Source organism: Arvicola amphibius, chromosome 5 (genome assembly GCF_903992535.2).
Source record: "Arvicola amphibius chromosome 5, mArvAmp1.2, whole genome shotgun sequence".
Classification (NCBI taxonomy): Eukaryota; Metazoa; Chordata; class Mammalia; order Rodentia; family Cricetidae; genus Arvicola; species Arvicola amphibius.
In genome coordinates this window covers 63,767,463-63,791,505 of record NC_052051.1, presented here as the reverse complement: position 1 = coordinate 63,791,505, position 24,043 = coordinate 63,767,463, and the positions used below count along the sequence as shown (strand labels likewise).

At 36.5% G+C, this 24,043-nt stretch overlaps 1 protein-coding gene across 1 annotated transcript; it reads left to right on the top strand.

The window, feature by feature from the left end:
- Nucleotides 1-3,955: 3,955 nt before the first annotated feature.
- LOC119814990 (olfactory receptor 4K3-like) lies at nt 3,956-4,897 on the top strand. The gene has a single exon (XM_038331112.1). The coding sequence runs from the start codon at nt 3,959-3,961 to the stop codon at nt 4,895-4,897; it is 939 nt and encodes a 312-aa protein (XP_038187040.1). The 5' UTR covers nt 3,956-3,958.
- Nucleotides 4,898-24,043: the final 19,146 nt, after the last annotated feature.

The following is a 24,043-nucleotide window of genomic DNA, read 5'->3' as shown; positions in this document are numbered from 1 at the left end:
CTACTTATTTATTACAGTAGGGATATTTTAAATGTAAGATCAAAACAAAGATATTTGAACTGCACATTTATGTCCCTTTTTCTTTAAGCATAACAGGAGGGGTATTAAGCAGATGACTCATAAGATAAGGCTTGCTGTGCAAATCTGGAAGCTGGAGTACAGTCCCAGAACACTTGGGGAACTGGAAATAAAATATCAGCTCCAAAAAGTTGTTCTTCACACACACACACACACACACACACATGCACGCACGCACACGTGTGTGTACCAGACATAAACACATATGTATGTATAATGAGTCACATGTACATATATGCACAAAAAGTAAATTTAAAAACTTAACAGTAATTTAATAATTTGACAGCCAATTCATACCTGCCACTATCACATAGTGTCACAGATAAGACTTATATATGCAACAATGTGACTAAGATTGTCTGCCATTTTGGCAGAGTCTCGCCATGCATTAGGGAACTGTATTCACAACAAGGCTTTTATTCTGGTCATATCTCACACTGTTCAGCACATAGCCTCTTCTGAATATAAAAATGTATTCACGTTGATGATATAGACATAGTATCATATCAGGATAGCACAAAACTTTCCTTGGACCCTAATGATCAAGTGAATAACTTTGAGAAATAGACTAATGTTGTCTATTTTGGGGTGATTACTAAGAATGCCTCTCTAATTACACACATATGTAGCACTTGGCATTGTTCTTAACAGAGAAATCCTAAGATATATCCAAGATAATTATAGCCAGGGTTCTCATCTTGTTCAGAACATAGAAAAAGCCAATCCACCCATGGGACAACTTCAGGCAGGAAATAAATGTCAGGATGAAGGGAAGTTGTTCCAATAGACCATCTCTTGATGACATAGATGTTGTCACAAGCTCACATCAGATGGAAGAAAATATGATATTGGAGAAAAACATGAGTTTGGTAAATCATCTCATCTTTATGACATTCTTCTTTAAGACAATTCTTTAAATATTTCTATTATCTCTTTTATCAATTATCATTATATGTGAACTTAAGCAATTTTTTTGTCTTCTGTCATTATAGTAGTCAATTATTGAGATTTTCTCTACCTCTCCTAATCTAACAGCAATCTCTGTGAATAAGCATCAGGGCACACACTACCAAAAGGCACACCCTCAATGCGTTAGTGTCTGCATCAGAAGATCATCATTTCTCATCTAATGATCAGTATAAGTAGCAACCAGCTTATGTTGTATAATTTTCCATGCCTTGACTAAATGCAGTATCATTTAATCATAGAGCACACTGTAGATAAGATCATTTTCATCCTAGAAATAGTAAACATAATAGGAAAGTCATATGAGATTTGGCATAACTCTTGGTCATCTCAGAAATCAAATTATTGCAACCTACTAGCAAACAAGATGCTATGATCCCTTATAGTACCATGTAAGTCATGAAGACCTACCATATGGTATATACTAAAGTTTATAATTCTGACTATATCCACAAATATTTACAAGAATACAAATATTGACACTATTATAGAGTTTATAACTTTTATAAAAAAACAATCTACACAGAAAAATCTTCTGAGAAAAGAATAAGCACTTAGTTAAATGCTCATAAAATATAATGTGGTGGTCCTTTATTGATATTTTTAATTCATCTAAAAGCCAAAGATAGAGTTTTCTGTGAGAATTGCCACCAATTGAAAGACAAGAATTAAAGAACAAGTAACAGAATATTTTATTGAATCTAGATTGTCTATAATACTTATAGCAACTCTGAGGAAAAGTAAGCATGAAATAGTTATTAGATTTCTCAAAAATAGTCAGCATGGCCAGTACATCCTTTGTATCTTTATAACACATAATTGCTAAATTGGTGTGTGTCAACTTGGAGGAAATGTAATCATCGAGTGTTTTAAAGAAAGGTGGTTGTACATATTCTCTCATACACACACATACATGCACATACTCATCTTAAATATAATGTTCAGCTGTACAATAAAACCCTTGCCTAAAAGCCTAAAACAGTAGAAACAATATGGTTTTAAGAATAAATGTACACAGCAAAAAACAATACCTATGTATTATTTGACTCCAGATACTGTGTTTTCTTTTATACTTTCGCAACAGAGTATTAAATAGTGTTTTAATTTTGTAGGTAAAGAAATGTAAACAAATACATTTAGGACAAAACCATGTATTATATCAACTGCTAATGAGAAATCAATCAAATATGACTAATTTAAAAAATCTATGATTAGTGTAATAATTGTGTTAAACATTGTTGAATATTAATAGATTAATATGAACATTTCTCCATGATTCTGAATAATAATATAAAACTTATTATTAAAACTGTTATGTTTTTATTAGTCAATTGCTTTCTAAGAATATATATAGTCATCTTGAAGAAAATTTTTATCTTCAACACAAAACTGTTCAATTCTATCATCCATGTAAATTGCATGGATACAGAAGTGGTTTTTGAAAAGCAATGCAGGAAAATTTCAGTATGACAAGAAACTAATTTAGAGATAGAATTAAAATTATCAAAATTTCCATGGAACTTGAACCTATTTAGTGTAATATCAACATTATTTTCTTTACTAATCTAGTAATCTCTAGAAGACATATATCTTTATTTGTAGCATAAAAGACTCTTATTAATTATCATGCTTCTGTACCACATGCATATGTTACCCCATGTCTTTGTTTTCATCTGAACTCTACCCTCTGCGTCTGCATGAGAAAATGGGAAGGTAAATATAACTGATGATAATGTGAGAGCTTTCATCTACCTCCTCTATTACCTCACCTTAGTGATGTTAAAGAATAAAAGAATAAGATATAAAATTTGAAAAGCACCAAGAGTATTACTGAAGATGGAAGAAGATGGACAAAAAATTCCCAGCCATCCAACTTGAATATTTACTGTTACAGATCAATATAAGCACTTTGCCAGTGCTTGAAAGTGAATAACTGCTGGTGTTCACTGAAAGTTCAACTTTATATTCATCCTACATTGACAATAAAAGACACCCTTTGCTTACATGTTTAGGTAATTTATTTTCTTCTTTCAAACAGTACAAATGATCTGTAGGTAAGTGACAAAATGAGAAAGCAGACTATAGTTATATGAAAAATTATACATGTCAGGAAACTTTAAAATTTGGAAATCTAAGAATTTTTAATATTAGTAAAGTTCAAGGTCAGGTTTTTTATGCTAAATTTGAATTAAATCTAACTTTCAGAGGTCAAGTTTAAATATGAGTTGCCTTGTTCATTGGTTATCACTATTACAGGTATTTTCAATGACAGCTTGCTAATCAGTTTAGCTAAATTAATAAATTCTATAATAAATTTGTTAACAAATTGATTCTTAGTTTTACATACTAGCTTCAAACTGTGTATTTCTTCTGTGGTATTCTGTACAGCTTAACTCTTCCAACAATATTTTTCATTCTATGATGTCATAGAAATGACTATTGAACATCAGCAGATTCATTGTACATGCTTCAAAACTTTTGTAGTGAATTTGATGTAATTATTATCAGGTCAAAAGTTTAAATCTCATTACTATTATGAAGTGTTATGATTGCTGGTGATACATTCAGAGCATTTTTTATTAGATTAATGGGGAGAAACCACCATCCAGGTGAAACCACACATATTTGTTAGGATTTCAAATTTCTGTTCTGCTTCCTCAATGCACACCTATTGAGAAATTTCCTGATGGAGCATGTAGATAACAGTCACACCAGAAGCCTCTCTTCAAGCTTATACTCGGGCAATGATGTTTCTCAAAGTTTGCAAAGACTTGTTTATATTGCATTTTTCTATTTCAAGTGTAGATGTTAGTTTCCAATGTGAAGGTCAGGCCAACTAGTTGAACCATTTTCCACACCCCTCTAATTGAACTTTCTTCCTCTTCAGGCTGCTTCTGAAGATGCCCTGAATAAAATGGAGGGAGGGAATCAGTCTGTGGTATCAGAATTTGTGCTTTTGGGACTTGCCCACTCACAGAATCTTCAACTCTTCCTCTTCATGATGTTTTTGATGATTTATGTGCTCGCTCTATCTGGAAATAGTATTGTCATGTTCTTAATTGTCACTGACCATAATCTCCATTCCCCCATGTACTTCTTTTTGGCCAACCTGTCCTTTGTTGATATGTGGCTTTCCTCAGTCACCACTCCTAAAATGATCGCAGATTTTCTCAAGGAACCAAAGATCATTTCATTTGCAGGTTGCATGTGTCAGGTCTTCTTCGACCATTGTGTTGGTGCAGTTGAGATGATGCTGTTGGTGGTGATGGCTTATGACCGCTATGTGGCCATATGCAAACCACTCCACTACTTCACTATTATGAACCTGAAAAGATGCACTGCATTGGTATTGACTTCCTGGACCATTTCTTTTGTGCATGCCATGAGTCAGCTTATGGCAGTTGTGCATCTACCACTCTGTGGCCACATGGAAATTGATAGTTTCTTCTGTGACATACCATTGATAATCAAGTTATCCTGCACAGATTACCATGATTTGGATATTTACATGAATGCTAACTGTGGAGTTGTAGTTGTAAGCTGCTTCATTCTGTTGCTCATTTCCTACACGTATATCCTTATCACTGTCCGCCAGAGCTCTAAAGCTGGTGCATCTAAGGCTCTGTCCACATGCAGTGCCCACATCACAGTGGTGATGATCTTTTTTGTTCCTTGCATCTTCATCTATGTGTGGCCACTCAATATCATCTGGTTGGACAAATTCCTTGCTGTATTTTATACTCTTATTGCACCTCTTCTAAATCCAGCCATTTACACACTGAGAAATAAAGAAATGAAAAATGCTATAAAGAAATTAAAAAGCTATTTCAGGAAGCACAAGGACAATACTTAATGCCAAGAAAATTCATTGTAAATATTTCAAATTAAAATTTAACTGAAATTAGTACAGATTGATAAACTGTGAATTTAGTTTGTATGCACAATTAGTTAATATATTGTGACATGTAATAGGCTTAATATAATTTGTAGATACAATATTTCAATCATATAGAACACTGTAAATTATTTATGGTTGGTTTTTAAAATGGCTCTTTTTCATGAGAAAACAATTCAATTGATTCTTATATCTTCAATAATATTTTAAAAAGAGCCTAAATGTATTTGTTGGGCTGATAAGAAACATTTGTTTTGTAAAATTTACTTAAATATTGTTCAAAAATATATTCTCTTTTTTCATACATCCACAAACCTTTTATTTACTTCTTTGAAAAAAGACAAAACTATTATTTTTGCCTCATTCCAAAACAGTAAAGAGGGAATAGAAAATGTGTAACAACTAAAGCAAAAGTTATAAACTACATACAAATAGCAGTGGGCTTTATTTAGTTTAACTCTTATTACCTTAATGACAATGAAATACTTGTAAAAACAAACTTAATTCTATTTTTCTCAATTATCTGAGTTTAAAGATTAAAATTTATTTTTTAAGTTGTGGTTTATTGTTTCATGAAAAATCACAAGCTATAATCTTTCCGATGCAGTGACCATTATCTTCCTTGCTAATACTTTTTTTTTATTTTATTACTTAAAAAATATCAATCCAAATTCCTACTCCCTCCCTCAATCTACTACCCTCCAACTCCCTCCACAGACCCTCCCACCCCACCCCTACAATCCTAAGAGAGGGCAAGGCACCCTGCCCTGTGGAAAATACAAGGCCCTCTCTACTACATCTATGTTGAGCAAGGTTTACATCCAAAGAGAATAGGATTCCAAGAAGCCAGCACATGCAGTAGAGACACATCCCAGTGTCACTATCAGTAGCCCCTCAGCCTGCCCCAATTGTGAACCCCCTTCAGAGGGACTTGTTTGTTCCCATACTCATTCACTCCCATTCCAGTTGGAGTTGGTGAGCTCCCATTAGCTCAGGAAAACTGTCTCAGTGGATACACCCTCATGGTCTTGAATTCCTTGCTCATCCTCTCACTACTTCCACTCTTCAACTGGATCTTGGGAGCTCAGTCCAGTGCTCCAATGTGGGTCATTGCCTCTGTTGTTGAATGAAGGTTCTATGGTGATATTTAAGATAATCATCAATCTGACTACAGAGTAAAACCAGTTCAGATACGCTCTTCTCTATTGCTTAATATTGACATACTTGTCATAGTTAATTATATATGAAAAAATCTACAAAACAGACAATAGGCCAATTGTTTCATCAAATACTAATATATATTTGTGAATAAAATTTGAATATGATCTTCAATATTTCAAATAGTCCTAAAATTGTCCTTTGAATAAAAATATGTATCATAAGGTATATGTCTTTTATTTCTCAAGATGTGGGTTAAAATACAGTGATAATAATGATAATAGAAATAATGCCAAAAGTCATTTTTTTGTATGTGTAGCTTTTATTCTCTTAATATAGGAAAAATAAACAAATGGTGGAATAAATAAAATATATTTATGATTGTTAGCTGTCTGCTCAAGCCTATGATGCAAGATGTGTTATTACCACAAAATGCATTTATTTTCTTGAATATTTTAATACTTGAGGAATACTTAGAAATATATATTAAATTCTTTTGGTAACAAAGACTTGAATTTTTCTATAGTTGAATGTTGCAGAAAATAAATTTCCCAATGGCATTTATTTATTAAATATACTAAGAAAACAAATTTTACTCAGAGAGTAGCTAATGTTAAATGCAATGCCAGAACAACTCTCTTAAAGTTCAGATTGCTTTTTTAACAATTTACACGTCATGATTCACATTTATTCTGTGTTACTTAATGTGGAGCCGACCTTAAATCCAAATAGAAAAGATTTTACTAACCCATGATAATCAAGCCAGTCTTATACCAGTAGGCTCATCTTGCTTGGCTAATCAGTTTTGTATCATATAAAGTCTGTGCTGTGTCACACTCATGATGCCCCTTCTTTGCCAAAAGCTTAATTTCCAGCACTGTGAAAGCTAGCTAGAAGGAAAAACCTTCCAATGAACCTAGAAAATATAACTTTTTTATTCTTTTTATTTATTTATCTCTTATATAATACATCCTAACTGTAGGCTCCCATACCTCCATTCCTCCAAACTCCCCAGCTTTCTTTCAGGTCTATGTCCCTCTGTTTCCCTTCAGGAAATTAGCCTCCCAGGGCTATCAATCAAACACAGCATAACAATATGCAATGAAACTAGACACTAACTTTCATACCAAGGCTATCTGAGGTAACCTAGTAGAAGGAAAAGGGTTCCAAAAGCAGGCAAAAGAGTCAGAGACAGCACGACTCCCACTGTTAGGAGACCCAAAAAAAAAAAAACCCAAGCTGAACCACAAGCATGCATACAGAGGACCTGTGATTGTACCATCAATCTCTGTGAGCCTCAATGAAGACTGCTTAGTATGTTCTGTAGACCATGTAGACTGCTGTCCTAGACACCTCTAGGTCATAAAATTCTCCCTCTTTTCTTCCCCTCTTCTATGGGGTTTCCTAAGCTCTGACCAATATTTGGCTGTGGGTCTCTGCATCTACTACCACCAGCTATATAAAGCCTCTATGATGGCAATCAGGCTAGGCACTTATCTATAAATATGGAAGAATATCATTAGGAATCATTTCAATGACCTTTTTTTCCTTTTCTTTTTCTTTTTTTCTTTTTTCATTTCTTTATTGAAGATTGTTTAATGGAAGAAAAATTTTTTCATAAAACATTACCAAAAATATATAATAAATAAATTAATAAAATTAGAAAAATAAAGGTGTTATTACAATGCAACCTCTGAAATACAGACGATCACTAGAAGATATTTTGGAAACATACACTCTACTAAGTTAGAACACTTTAAGTAAATAAACCTATCCACTATGTCCTACTGAAATTAAATCAGGAAGATATTTAAAAATAACCTTATCAATCATGAGTTATAAATTTGAGTCAGTAATAAAATTTAACCCAATAAGGGCAAAGGACCAAATGGATGCAATTCTGAAGTCTCCCAAGTTTATCAAAAACAATTAACACCAATGTTCACCAAAATGTTAATCCTTAATAGTATATCTTTGAAATTTGCTTACATGTATCTCATTGCAGGCAGGGGTGGGGGGCTGAGGGAAGATGGAGACATGAGGAACAAGATCAGTCACGAAGTTGCAGGGAAAGGTGGAAATGATGTAAAAAATGTTTAATGTATAAAATTCAGAAAAAAATAATTTTAAAAATTCAAGTGGAAAACAAAAATTCAAGTGGATCTCATACTTGACACTATAAGTGTGGCCTAGAATCTGACACTAAATAGGTCATAGGCTTAGAGAAAACCTGTTACCATTATTGTACTAAATAAACATAACAATAAAATGACTCCTAATAGTGTAATCTGTAGCATAAATCACTGCATCCCTCAACCCTTATCACAGAAGTTTTTTCTTGTAGGGAATGGTAATGGATGCAGAAACTCGCATCTGGGCAATGTACAGAGAGTGAGACACTTTGGAGCACCCAACCCTAAATGAGATGATGCCATCATACCCCTCCTCCCAGTGCTCAGGTAGTTATGCTGAAAAGGAAATGGAGATATTATAAGAGCCAGAAATAGGGAATGACTTCAAGAAAGAGGTGTTTTCCAGACACAAGCCATGCAAGCCATGTACAAAACACAGAAGCTGTAGCAGCATCATGCGCAAACTTAAGCCAAACAAAGTCCAAGCAGTGAAGAAAATGTAAACACAAAGTCCAACCCCTAGTCGAGGAGCTGTTCTACTGTTGAACCTCCTGAGAAATGGGTGACACAGGGATTCAACCACACCCCAGGACATGCCTTACTCTCAGGAGTAGTTGCAACCACAAAATGGACTCTGCTTCTTTTGTACTTTTTGTTTTTCTTGTTTTAACTTTTGTTTAAACTAGATTTTGTTTTTCATCCTTATTTTATTTCCTTTTCCTCTACTCCTGCCAGTTCTTCCCAAAGTCCCTCCCATTTGGATCCACCTCCTATCTTTCCTTAGAAAACAAAGGCATCTAGGAAATAATAACAATAAACAAAATCAAACAAATAGAAATAGGACAAAACAAATAGGAGAAAAAGAGCTCAAGAAATAGATCCAGATGCAGAGACTCACTTACTCACACACTTGGGGATCCCATAAAACCACTAATCTGGAAGAAGTATATAAACAAAATCTGTAAGTTAAAACATAAGTAAAATAAAATGAAGTAAAAATATTTTTTATCCATGATATGACATTATGAGACAGGAAACTTCCAAAGATGCCTTTGAGTTTGCTTTCCATTGGCCATTTACTGAGGCATATGTCTTTCCTTAAGAGTAGTTTGTTTCCCCTTCTAACACAAAAGCCAATACTACCAGGAAAACAAGTAAGATGTCTTCAGAACTTCATCTCTTGTCCTGTGCCCCTAGTCTTAATCCCCTCCACCACCGCTCCATGGTCTCATTCCCAGCTCTGTAACTGAACACCTGCTGCATTCTCCCAGTCCTACTGACACCATCCACAGGAATCACAAAGACCTTCTCCAACCTTCCTCCGCCCAAGCCACCCCATTATTCTAGCTTCTAACAGCAGCAGGCATTGCCTAGAAACACATCAGCTAAGCAGCCCAGAAAAACAGGTAAGCCAACTAAAACCTCTTCACCTCTATGTCCTCTCCTCCAAATCCAATCCCCCTGTCCCATCTCAAGATTTGTTAAAGAACATTTGATGGAACCTTCCTTTCCTGCCCTGTGACAGCATGTCCTGTGGATACCACAGAACATCCCCTCCTAACCTCATTCCCCAGCCCATTGCTTTATCCCAGCCCCCAACTCAATCAGGCATCCCTGCTAGCCCAGTGGTCAATCCTGACAGGTAAACAGGTGGTTGACAGCAGATCTTCACCTATCCTTTTGCTCCTCCAGTCCTAATATTCCTAGTCTCATCCCCAGCTTTGTAACAAAACACCCACTTCAGTCTCCCTTTCCCCCACTGATGCCATCCCAAATGGACCACAAAGATCTCCTCCAAACTTCCTTCACCAAACTCCTTCCATTATCCCAGCATCCAATACCAGCAGGCAATCCCTCTGAACACAGCAGCCAAGCAGGCAAGGGAAATCGATACAATTCTCAAGTCTCATCACCAACACTATAGATGCTTTTGGGGTAACCTCTCTTCATTGCCAACTGCCATTTCAAAAAATAATCAATAGGCATAACCGGGTTGGAGACTATTCTCCTCTTTTCTGTAAACATCTTCAAATGCTTAGTTTATGTCCATTCCTGTTTCAGTTCCCAATAAACCAGAGAAACACATTTTACCTGGAAACCCCAAGATACCACACATATCAAGTCCAAAGAAAAATCTTTTACTAGGCAACACACAACCATTACCCTCACCTAAAATCTAAAGAGGAAACAAAAATAAAAGAATAAAACAACCCCCCCAACAAAATCAAAACCAGAAATCTGCATCTAGACCTGCAATCCTCACAACCACAGATGCCTAGATGCCAGCATAAAAGCACAATAACAGTGAGGGCGTTATGCCTCAGCAGCCATACCACATTAGACCCTGACTATTCAAACATAGCTGAAGCACAGGAAAAAGGCCATGAAAACAGCCACTGTTATGATTATAGAGATCCTAAATGAGGAAATGAATAAATTCCTTAAAGCGATCCAGGAAAACATAACAAAGAGAGGAAGAAAACAAAAATTTTCAAGTCCTTAAAATAGAAACAATAAAGAAAACCAAGACTGAGGAAATGGCTGGAAATGAAAAATTTAGGAATTTGGGCAGGAACTACAAAGGCAAACTTTACCTACAGAATGCATGAGATGAAAAAATGAAAGGATCTCAGGTGTTGAAGACAAGTTAAATAAAATGTTAAATCTAAAATGTTCCCAACACAAAACATCCAGAAAGTGTGGGGCACTATGAAAAGACCAAATATAAGAATAGTAGGAATAGAGGAAGGAGAAGATTCCCAACTCAAAGGCCATAAAAATATTTTCGACAATCATAGAAGAAAATTTCCCTAACTTAAACAAGAAGATGCCTGTAACTGAAGGTTTCTCTCCTGCCCACCAATTCCTGAATATCCACTCTGAGGTTTAATATTACTTACAAATTGGTCAATAGCTCATATTTATTACTAACTAGTTTTTACATCTTAAATTAACCCATTTCTATTAATCTATTTATTTCCTTGTAGTCATAGTGTTATTTCACATCCTGCTTCTCTGTGTCAGTGCTGGCATCTCCCAGACTCTGCCTTCTTTTTCTTTGTACATTTTCTTGAATTTCCCACCTGGCTATATTCTACCTGTCTATTGGTCAAATAATCTTCTTTATTATTAACAATTGGTAATAAAACATATTCACAGAATAGAGAGGCATCCAACATCAGATGCCTATCAATATACAAAAGCATACAGATCACCAAATAGATTGGACTAGAAAAAAAGTGTCCTTACCACATAGTAATCAAAACATTAAACATACAGTAAAAAAATATAATATTAATAGCTCTAAAGGAAAAGAACCAAGTGACATATAAAGGCATACCTACTGGAATTACACCTGACTTTTCAATGGAGATGCTGAAAGCCAGCAAAAAGTGGACAGATGTGCTGCAGACTCTAAGAGACTACAGATATCAGCCCATACTACTATACCCAGCAAAACTTGCAATCACCATAGATGGAGAAATTGATATATGCTATTTTAAATCTAACCATAAATAATATCTATCTAAAATTCAGCCCTACACAAGATACTAGAAGGAAAACTCCAACCTAAAGAGGTTTAACTACAACCATGAAAACAGAGGAATAAATAACTTCAGACCAACAAAATCAAAATAAGAGAAGTATACACACACACATACACACTGAAACATAGATCACCACCACCACACTAGTAGAATAACAGAAATCAGCAATAATTATTCATTGATATCTCTCAATATAAAAGGTCTCAATCTCCCAATAAAATGACAGGCTAACAGAATGATATATTTTTTAAAGTTTTCAATTTTATTATTACTTATATTATAAAATGTAAAACACTTAGAAACAGAGGAAGAAAAATATTTAAAAGAAGAAAAAAGTACTAGCAAAAATACATTCTTATCCATTGATAACTGTGCACATAATTAGAACTAAGCATATAGTCAATATAGTTAGAATAGTTGGATTGGGAAAGAAGAAAGATTTTCTTGTTAAAAAAGGAACACTTCATGAGTAAATATATTATCTGAAAACTCTTGATTCAATGAACAAATTGTACACAAATAGAAAATAAAAGGAAGTACAATATTCAATGTATATGTCAATAATATGGAATATAATTCAGAATCATAAAATGTGACAAATCAAGTAATTATATGGGGAAGAAGACATTTTAGCAATAGAATATGGTGAAGTATATTGAAGACAGATGTCTCTTTGGGCCTCCAGGTAACAAAAATCCCATGAAGACATGTCATAAATTATGAAAGCTAAGCTGGCAATGTAGGCTTATTTCTAAGTAGTTCTTAAAAGTTAACATATTTCTATTGATTTACTTTTTGCCTTTTGGCTTTATATTCTCCTCTCCTTATGTCCCATCCTGATTGTTCGGTGTCTTCTGGAATATTTTTTTCTTCTCCCAGTGTTTTCTCAGCCTATAATGTCTAGATATTGGTCATTAAAGATTTTATTAAATCTGCATGTACTCAAAAAAAAAAAAACCCAAAAGATCTTAAGCTAGTGGCTTAATAGTAAGCTTGGAAACTCTAGAACAAAATGAAGTCTCACCCTAAGAATGCTGATTGCAATAAATAAATAATCAATATTAACACTGAAATCAAGAAAATAGAATGTTAACATTAAAATCTTCCTTTTTATTAAAACAGAATGGTATTAAAAGCAAGACCTATTCAAGAAACACCTCAACATCAAGGATGGACATTATCTCAGAGTTAAAGTTTTGGAAAAAGCTATGTGGACCTAAGAAGCAGGCTGGTGCAGCTATTTTAATGTCTAAAAAATAATAAACCAAAACTAATCAGAAGAAATAGGAACGTACACTACGTACTCATCTAAAGAAAAATCCACAAGAAGGGCATTTCAATTATTAACATCTATGCCCCCCAAACAAGGATATCAACATTTGTAAAAAGAAACACTACTATAGCTTAAATCATATATTAACCCTCACACACTGATAGTGGGAGACTTGAATACCCCACACTCACCAATAGATAGGTCATCTAAACAAAAAGTAAACAGAAATGCTGGAGCTAACTGAAGTTATAAACTAAATGGACTTAACACATTTACAAAATATTTCATCTAAATTCAAAAAATATACCATCTTCTCTCCACTTTTTGGAACATTCTCCCAAAGTGATCATATTACAAAATAAGTCCCAACGGATATAAGAAATATGAAACAACTCCTTGTATTCTTTCAGAACACCATTGATTAAAACTGGATATCAACAGTAGAAACAATAAAAAACTTACAAACTCTTGGAAACTGATGAGGATGTAGATTTCTCCAGCACCATATGTACCTACATGATGCCATGCTTCTGACCACAAAAATAATGGACCAAATCTCTGAAGCTGTAAGCAAGCCCAGTTGAATGCTTTCTTTTGCAAGAGTTGTTGCGGTCATGGTGTCTATTCACAGAAATAGAATACTGACTAAAACAAGTAGTATAGCATGATCCGATAACAGTTTTATTTTTTATCTTTTAAGAATTCTCCACTGATTTCTAGAGGTTTCCACTTTCCCCACAACCTCACCAGACTTTGTTATCATTTATTTTGTTAAATCTTGGCCTTGGAAGGATCTTTCCTATTGAAGGATAAAATGTCAAAGCTATTTTGATTTGAATTTCCCTGATTTCTGAGGATGATGAACACTTTAAAGGTATTTCTTAGCCACTCTTACTTCTTCTGAGGATTATTTTCAGAATCATTGCCCCATATTTTAATGAATTGCTTGGTGTCTTTTTGTTTGTTTTTTTCTTTTTTTTCTCTTTTTTTATTAAAGATTTCCATCTTCTCCCCTCCTCCTCCCCCTTCCCTCCCCTCCCTTCCACCCATACCCCCACTCCCTCCCTCTCCAGGTCAAAGAGCCATCAGGGTTCCCTTCACTATGTTAAGTCCAAGGTCCTCCCAACTCCCCCTAAGTCCAGGAAGGTGAGCAACCAAGCTGACAAGGCTCACAGTGAGCCCGTCCATGCTGAAGAGTCCAAGCCATCGCCGATGTCCTTGGTTTCTCAGTCCTCCTCCACCGTCAGCCACATTCAGAGAGTCTGGTTTGGTCGCCTGTTCCATCAGTCCCATTCCAACTGGACTTGGTGGTCTCCCGTTAGTTCTGTCCCATTGTCTCAATGGGTGAATGCACCCCTCACGGTCCTGACTTCCTTGCTCATGATCTCCCTCCTTTTGCTCCTTATCAGATCCTTGGGAGCTCAGTCCGGTGCTCCAATGTAGGGCTCTGTCATTTTCTCCATCCAATGTCAGGTGAAGGTTCTATGGTGATATGCAAGATATTCATGAGTATGGCAATAGGATCTGGACATTTATGGCTCCCTTTCCTCAGCTGCCCAAGGAACTAGCTGGGGGCAATCTTCCTGGATACCTGGGAACCCCTCTAGAGTCAAGTCTCTTGCCAACCCTAGAATGGCTCTCTTAATTAAGATATATAATTCCTTGTTCCCATATCCACCCTTCCTGTATCCCAACCATCCTATTCCCCCAAGCTCTTCCCATCCTCCACTTCACACTTTTCTCTCCCCATCCCCTCATCCCCCCATCCCACCCCACCCCCAAGTTCCCATTTTTTGTCTGGCAATCTTGTCTACTTCCAATATCCAGGAGGATAACTATATGTTTTTCTTTGGATTAACCTTCTTATTTAGCTTCTCTAGGATCACGAATTATAGGCTCGATGTCCTTTATTTATGGCTAGAAACCAATTATGAGTGAGTACATCCCATTCATCTTTTTGGGCCTGGGTTACCTCACTCAGGATGGTGTTTTCTATTTCCCTCCATTTGCATGCAAAATTCAAGATGTCATTGTTTTTTACTGCCGAGTAGTACTCTAATATGTATATATTCCATACTTTCTTCATCCATTCTTCCACTGAAGGGCATCTAGGTTGTTTCCAGGATCTGGCTATTACAAATAATGCTGCTATAAACATAGCTGAACAAATGCTTTTGTAAATGCTTTTGTAATATGATTGGGCATCTCTTGGGTAAATTCCCAAGAGTGGGATTGCTGGGTCCTGGGGTAGGTTGATCCCGAAATTTCCTGAGAAACTGCCACACTGCTTTCAAAAGCGGTTGCACAAGTTTGCATTCCCACCAGCAATGGATGAGTGTACCCCTTACTCCACAACCTCTCCAGCAAAGGCTATCATTGGTGTTTTTGATTTTAGCCTATCTGACAGGAGTAAGATGGTATCTCAACGTTGTTTTGATTTGCATTTCCCTGATTGCTAAGGAGGTTGAGCATGCCCTTAAGTGTCTTTTGGCCATTCGAACTTCTTTTGTTGAGAATTCTCTGTTCAGTTCAGTGCCCCATTTTTTAATTGGGTTAATTAGCATTTTAAAGTTTGTTTGTTTGGATCTTTCTTGTTTTCTTATTTTTTAACCTCCACTTTGTATACTTTTATTTGCATTCAACAGTGTGCCAACTGATTTCTTTCCTTCTCTTATACAATACATCCCAACTACAGTTTCCCCTTTCTTCACTTCTATCAGTACCCCTACTTCTCTCCCCACCCAAATCCATTCCTTTCAGGAAAGAGCAGCCCTCCCAGGAATATCAACCAAACATGGCACAACAAGTTACAATATAACTAGCCACTCAAGTCTGGATGAGACAACCCAGAAGGACAAGGGTCCTAAGAGCAAGCAAAAAAGTTGGAGACACCCACTCTCACTGTTAGGAGTCCTCCAAGAACACTAAGTTGCACAACAATAACATATAGGCAGAGGACCTGGAACAGACCTATACAGGTTCTGTGATTGCTGCTTCAGTCTCTGTGAGTCCCTATGAACCCTGCCTAGTTGATTCTGTAGGCCTTGTTCTCATGGTGTCCTCAAAACCTCTGGTTCCTATAATCCTCTCTCCCCGTCTTCTGCCTGATTCCCTAAGTTCTTCCTAATATTCAAGTGTGGGTCTGTGTATCTTCTTCTATCAGTTGCTGGATGAAGCCTATCTGATGACAACTGAGCTAGACAGCATTTTATGAGTATATCAGAATATCATTAAGAATCATTATATTGACTTTATTTTCCCCAGTGGTTCTATCCTAGATCTCTGGAATATCCAGCCTCCAGTTCCTGGCCATCCAAGCAGTGTTAAGTATGGGCTCCCTAATGTAACATGGGCCTCAAGTTAGACCCATCATTGATTGGCCACTCCCATATTTCTGTTCCACGTTTATCCCCAGCACATCTTGCAGGCACAACAATTGTAGGTAGACAGTTTTGTAGCTGGATTGATGTGACAGCCCCACCACTGGAAGATTTACCTGGATACAGAAGATAGCATTATCAGGCTCTGTATCTGTCATTACTAGAAATTCTTACTAGGGTAACCCTCATAGATTCCAGGGAGTTTCCACCACACTAGATTTCCATATTGCTTCCAAAATGCCTACCAATTCCAGTCACTTTCCCCACATTCCCTTTTCCTTTGTCCCTCCCCTCCCACCACCTAATCTATAAAATCTATTCGATTTCCCTTTCTCAGGGAGATCCATGAGACCTCCTTTTAGCTCTCTTTATATCTTAGCCTCTCTAGGTCTGTAGATTGCAGGGTGATTATCATGACACAAGAGGTAATATCCATTTATAAGGGAGCACATACAATGTTTGTCTATCTTGGTCTGGGTTACCTCACTTAGAATGATTTTTCTAGCTACATCCATTTGCTTGAAAATTTCATAGTGCTATTTTTATTATTCTTTTTATAAATGTGTGACATTTTCTTATCCATTCTTTGGTTGAGAGACATCTATGTTGTTTCCAATTTCTGGATGTTATGAATAAAGCCTATATAAATAAAGTCGAGCAAGTGTCGTTGTCATAGGATGAGTGTTCTTTGGGTATATGCCCAAGAGGGATTAGCTGGGTCTTGAGATAAATTGCTTGCAAGTATTCTGAGGAACCACCATATTGATTTCCATACTGGCTGTACAATTTTCCACTCAAATCAGCAATAAGAGAGTATTGCTTTTGCTCTACACCCTCTCCAGCATGAATTGTGTTATTGATCTTAGCCATTTTAACAGAATGGTGAATATTTCTTTAAGTATTTTTCAGCCATATGGGATTCCTCTATTGAGAATTCTCTGTTTAGATCCTGCTTTTTAACTGGATTATTCGGTTTGTTGATGATTAGTTTCTTGAGTTCTTTTTATACTTTAGATATTAGCCCTCTGTCAGATGTGGACTTGGTGAAAATCCTTTTCCATTCTATAGGTTGCAGTTTTTTTCTATTGACTGTGTTCTTTGCCTTACAAAAGTTTTTTTAGTTTCATTAGGTCCTATTTATTAGTTGTTGTTCTTAGTGTTTGTACTATCAGTGTTTTGTTCAAGAAATTGTCTCCTGTGCCAATGCACTCAAGACTATTCCACATTTTCTCTTCTATCAGGCTCAGTGCATCTGTTTTTATGTTGAAGGTTTTAGCCCACTTGAACTTTAGTTTTATGCAGGTTGATAAATATGGAACTATCTATATTCATCTATATGAAGACATCCAGTTATACTAGCACCATATGTTGATTTCTTTTTTCCATTGTATAGTTATGGTTTTTCTAAACCATATTCAGGTGTCTGCAGGTGTGTGTATTTATATATTTATACTATATCAGTCCTATTATACTGATCAACATGTTTGTTGTTATGTCAATGCTATGCAGTTTTTATTACATTTTTAGCTTTGTAGTACAGATTGAAATAAGAGATGGTAATAGTTCCAGATATTCTTTTATTATACAGGATTGTTTTAACTATCCTGGGTTTTTTGTCTTTCCATGTCAAGTTGAATATTGTTCTTGCAAGGTTTGTGAAGATTTGTGCTGTGATTTTGATGGAGATTCCATTTAATACGTAGATTGCTTTGGTAAGATGGCCATTTTTACTATGTTAATCCTACCAATTCATGAGCAAGGGAGATTTTCCCATTTTCTGATGTCTTCTTCAATTTTTTTTTTCAGATTTAAAGTTCTTGTCATACATGTCTTTCACTGGTTTTGTTGGAGTTATCCCAGATATTTTATATTACTCATAACTATTGTAAATTGCATTGTTTCCCTGATTTCTTTCTTAGCCCATTTACCATATGAATATAGGAGGACCATTAAGTTTTTTAAGTTAATCTTGTATCCAGCCACTGAAAGAAAGTGCTTATCAGCTGTAGGAGTACCCTGGTAGAATTTTTGTCATCATATATGTATACTATCATATCATCTGCAAATTGTGAATGTTTGACTTCTTCCTTTCTAATTTGTATTTCCTTGTTCTCCTTCAGTTGTCTTATTGCTCTAGCTAGAACTTCAAGTACTATATTGAATAGATATGGAGAGAGTGGACAGCCTTGTCTTGTTCCTGATTTTAGTGGAATTGATTTGTGTTTCTTTTTAATTTGATGTTGGCTATAGGCATACTATAATATGCCTTTATTATGTTCATTATGATCCTTATATTCCTAATCTCTCTAATACTTTTATCATTAAAAGGTATTGAATTTTGTCAAAGGCTTTTTCAGCATCTAGTAAGATAATCCTGTTTTTTTCTTTCAATACTTTTATATAATGGATTACATTAACTGTTTTTTGTGTGCTGAATCATCCATGCATATTTTTTCTTAACAATTTTATTTTAACTAAGATACAGTGAAGAAAACAAAGATAATAGCAGTCACTGGCACTTGTTACAGAGCTCCTAGGAGTCTGAGAGAACCATGGAGTCTTTGAAAAATGACATGGCCAGAAAGGGAGTCTATAGAGTCCTTTATAGCTCCAGAACAATTTAAAAAGTCAAGTCTCATGGGAAGATGCTTTTAAAAAGTGAATTCACAAAATTGGAAAGAAAGATGGCAGAACACAGGGAAGAATGATGTATCTTCACTCTTACATCTCAATCTGCATAGTGCAAGCACAAAGTTCATGCCTGATGAGCTGTGGGACTCCCAGAACAGATGGCACTGAGATGTGTGACAGCCCGGAGCTCCCTCAGATAATAGGTCCTAGGCCCACCAGGCCACTTCCATCATGAAGCTACCTCAGCTATGGCCTGTGTTGCTTTCCCTGCTGGGAGATGAAAAGCACCAAACAGTAGTGCTGCTCACCAGTCTATCAGTACAGCAATTGTGCACCGGACTCTGGCACCAAGGACAGGGTGGTGTGCAGTGGCCTGGAGCTCCCAAAGAATCATGCCATTACTGAATAGGGCCAGACCTAGGTCCACCAACTGGCCATCCTCCAACATGAAGTCTCCAAGACTGTAGACTGTGCTGCTTACTCTGTTAGGCAGCGATGTTTCCCAATATCTACAAACACAAAGGTAGAGCCCAGCAAGCCTCAGGGTTACAGACATTGAGGGTGAGATGAAGTCAGACTTTCTTTTGCCCGCCAGCTCCTGAATAATGTCATGGAGACATTTTATTAATTATGAAATCTTGGCTCTAGCTTTAACTTGTTCCCAACTAGCTCTAAATACTTAAATTAACATGTTGATATTGATCTACCTTCTGCCACACAACTTGTTGCCTCTCCTCAGTACCAAATATCCAACTTCTTCCCATCTAGCTGGATAATCTTCCACCTCAGATTCTTTCCCAGAGTTCCTATCTCCCCTAAAGTCCTGACTATCCTCCTGTTGTCTAGCTATTGACCATCTGGCTCTTTATTGAACCAACTAGAAGATGCCTCAGGCAGGAGAGGTAAAGCAGAGACCATCTTTACACAGTTTACAAAAAGTTATCCCAAGAGGAGGCAATCACCCTAACTCTAGACAACAACAGGGAACAAGTCTCAGCAATGGTCTAGTATTTATGATGCTTCAGAAACCAGAAACCTTGAACCAGACCAATGACTGGTTGTAATGAGAAATTGCTTTTAAAACTATTTAAGCAAAAAAAAAACCATACTATGTGATACACTACAGTTCCAAATACCACTTTGATGAACAAATATGCTATGGAGAGGTGTGAAAGATGGAGGGATTAAGTGGTGTAGGCAAGGAGAAAAGAGGTAGAATTAAAGATGCAACTGCAGTGACAGGTATGAGAGAAGGCTGCAGTGGATGGGGTAGGCACAGATATATCCTTGCTAGAAGGGCTGACTGGGTGGTGTGTAGCAGCCTGGAGCTTTTACAGACTCAGTCTCTGAACATGATTTCCAGATGCATAAACTCCTTGGTTCTAAGCAACGACAGGGTATCCAAGATGATTCATTTTCTGGACTGAACCTCCTCAAAAGACCTCTGCTCTATGTTGCCCCTGGAGGTCATCTTGGTATTCATAGTTGATTGCCTCAGGTCATGTAAAAGCCATGTCTTGGTCTGTGGTCCATGCTGCCACCAAGGGCCATGTCTTGGTCCATAGTCTCGCAGTCAGGGATTGTGTTGATATCTGTGGCACGTGTTACCACTGAAGGCCATGCAGATGTCTATAGTCTGTTCTGTCACCTGAAGACATGTTGATAGCCACTGGCCATCCTGTACCAAGGGCCATACTGATGTGAGTGGCCTGTTCTTCAATCTGAGAGCATGTTGACATCCTTGGCCTGTATTTTCATGCAGGTCTATGCTTGTATCCATGGTCTGTGCTGTGGAAGCAGACCATTTTGATGTCTGTAGTCTATATTGCTACCAGAGATCATGCTGAGGTCTGTGGCATGTGCTGACAATGGATGTCTGATGTTCATGCTGTCACCAGAAACCATGTAGAAGTCCATGTTCTATGCTTCTGCTGACTTTAAAAGGCAAGGAAGCTACTTTTACAGTGATCTCAATGACTACAGACTCACAGCTGAAAAAGAGAGATATAGACGGCTTCTCTGACAACCCCTATAACTCTCCCACCCACAAAATAGTAAGATCCTAGACAGAAAGACATTGTAGAGAATTCTTTAAAAATTGCAATAACGATGCTAAAGTATAGCTCTCCACAATTGATGGTTTCTTTTGGCACTGCAGGTGGGGGAAGACCCAGTCTTTTTAAGGGGTTGAACCCTGGAAGTTTGACCATGCTCCAGTGAATATGTGAGCAGCACAAATTAGTCTTCTTCTTCTTCTTCTTCTTCTTCTTCTTCTTCTTCTTCTTCTTCTTCTTCTTCTTCTTCTTCTTCTTCTCCTCCTCCTCCTCTTCCTCCTCCTCCTCCTCCTCCTCCTCCTCCTCCTCCTTTTTTTCTTCTTCTTCCTTTGCTGCTTTGGTGGGTTACAATGAGAGTAGGAAATGGACCTTTGAGGGCTGGAAAGAGAGTATGCTTGGGGTTCATGATGTGAAATTCACAAAAAATTCAATGAAAATATTAGAGAAAAAGATAGTTATATCATTTTCCCCATTCCCTTTCCTTCATTAAATGTCTCCAGTGTCCTCTTTCTAGACAGTTCCCATGACTTTCCACCCTTGCTCTCTCTCAAAAATCATAGTTTCTTTCACATATGTTTGTATAAGATATAAATACAACTGGCCAAGTCCATTTAGTGTTGCTTGTATATACATGATTTCAGAGTTGACTGCTTTGTAGTATGTGACTAATTAGGCCATTTATATCTGCAAAAGGTTGCTTCTGACTCTATGTTCATGATTTAACCACATGTAGTTCTTTGTGTAGAAGTAAGGTCCTTGACATTTCAGGTCTGGTTTCAGCAGTCATATTGGTATGTTATCATAGGTGCATTTTCCTTCTCTATTCTAGGAAACAAAATCTCACAAATTTGCCAATGCCTTTCATCCTACAGTCCTTCCACCCCTTACTTCCACAATATTCGTTGGGCCTTGAGTACAGAAATTATGGTAATGTATTTGATAGGGCTGGTCACCACATGTTGTGGGACAATGGTCTTCTATCCTGTCACTTATATTATTTTTAATAAAATGCTGATTGGCCAATAGCCAGGCAGGAAGTATAGATGGGGCAATGGTGACCAAGCAGGAAATAGAGGTGTGGCAATGAGAATTATGGGAAGAAGAAGAGTCAGTCTGCAGTCATACCAAGACACAGAGTACACAAGATGTGACTGCCTCGCTGAAAAAATGTAACAAGCCGTGTTGCTAACACAGACAAGAACTATGGACTAATATAATTTATAAGAGTTAATAAGAATCCTGAGCTAATAGGCCAATCAGTTTATAATTAATGTAGGCCTCTGTGTGTTTATTTGGGACTAAACAGATGTGGTACCTGATGGAACAGAAACTTCAGACAACAACCCCATCATCACTTGTTCTCTGTAATTTGACCAGCTAGGATTTTCTGTGATGATCTTCACCTGCTGCAAAGAATAAAGTTTTCCTAATGAGATATGATATCCACAGTTATTTTTGATTATAAGTATAAATATTTAATATGCAACTAGAATTTAACTGTTTTGTAAAGTGATGGTACTAAGTTTCTGAATAAGATTCAAGTCCTCATAGACTCAGGTAATTGTCTAGATTGCAAGTAAAACATGTTTATCAATGCTTACATTGAGGGGAACTTGAGTACAATCAGAAAACTATTAGTTATCAACAAGATATCTGTGCCACTATTGTTCTTTTTTCAGAGTAACTTGCAAACGTGGTCATAGACATCATAGCTAGTTAGAAATATTGACATTGCTTCCCTCCATTGGAAGCTTGCATAATGATGTCTAATATTATGATAGCCAGTTCTCAAGAAGGAAGCTATCAGGTCAGAATAACTCAAATATTTTGAGAACTGGGAGCTGAAGTTGGCTCAGTGGTTAAGAACACTGGCTGCTCTTCCAGAGGATCCTGGCTCAATTCCCACCACCCACAAAAGTCTATGACTCCAGTTCCAGGGGTCCCAACACCCTTACACAGACAAACATGTAGGCAAAACATCAATGCACATAAAATAAAAATAAATAAAATTTGAAAACATATTTGGAATTATATATCTGAGATACATGGTGTCTTCAGCAATACAGGCTTACATTCAATCTGTATGAGGCAACCAAAGGCACTAAAAATAGCATTTAAGTTTTAGAAGGGTCTTACTTTCCTGACTAACAACTTGAAAAGAACTCATGGGTTTTTGATTCTTTTAAGATGATCTGTGGCTCTTGTGGGGAATATTTGTCAGCCCAAGTACCAAAAGTTCATTTAGGATATAAAGCAATTTATTATCACATGAAAGTTTATACATACATTAAGAAATGTTTCCTATGGATTTTAAAAATATCCTTAATGTTATTTATTTTTCTTCCTTCCACCATTTTTTCTGTTCACCTCCCTCCTCCAATTCCAATTAAAGCCCGCCCACCTCCCTAGGAATTTTTGTGTTTTGGAGGTCTTTGTTCACTCTAGATAATTAATGCTCCACTACACGTATAGCTAGTAAACATTCTTTCTCATTCTCTATGCTATTGACAGACAAACATGTAGGCAAAACATCAATGCACATAAAATAAAAATAAATAAAATTTGAAAAAGTATTTGGAATTATATATCTGAGATACATGGTGCCTTCAGCAATACAGGCTTACCTTCAATCTGTATGAGGCAACCAAAGTCCGTTCCTTCAACTTTATCATGTAGGGCATTGCCTTGTTTTCTTCTAACAGATTCAATGTATGATTTTCATATTTAGGTTTTATCAATTTGCAGTGTGTTGTTGTACAAAGTGATAGATAGGGATCTAATTCCATTCTTCTACATGTCAATGTCCATTTTTCTTGTGACAGTTGTTAGAGATTCTGTCTTTTTTCAAATGTGTGATTTTGTCATAATCATCAACTATTAGATGACTATAGTGATAAGTATTTATTTTTGGTCTATATTTTGTTCCAT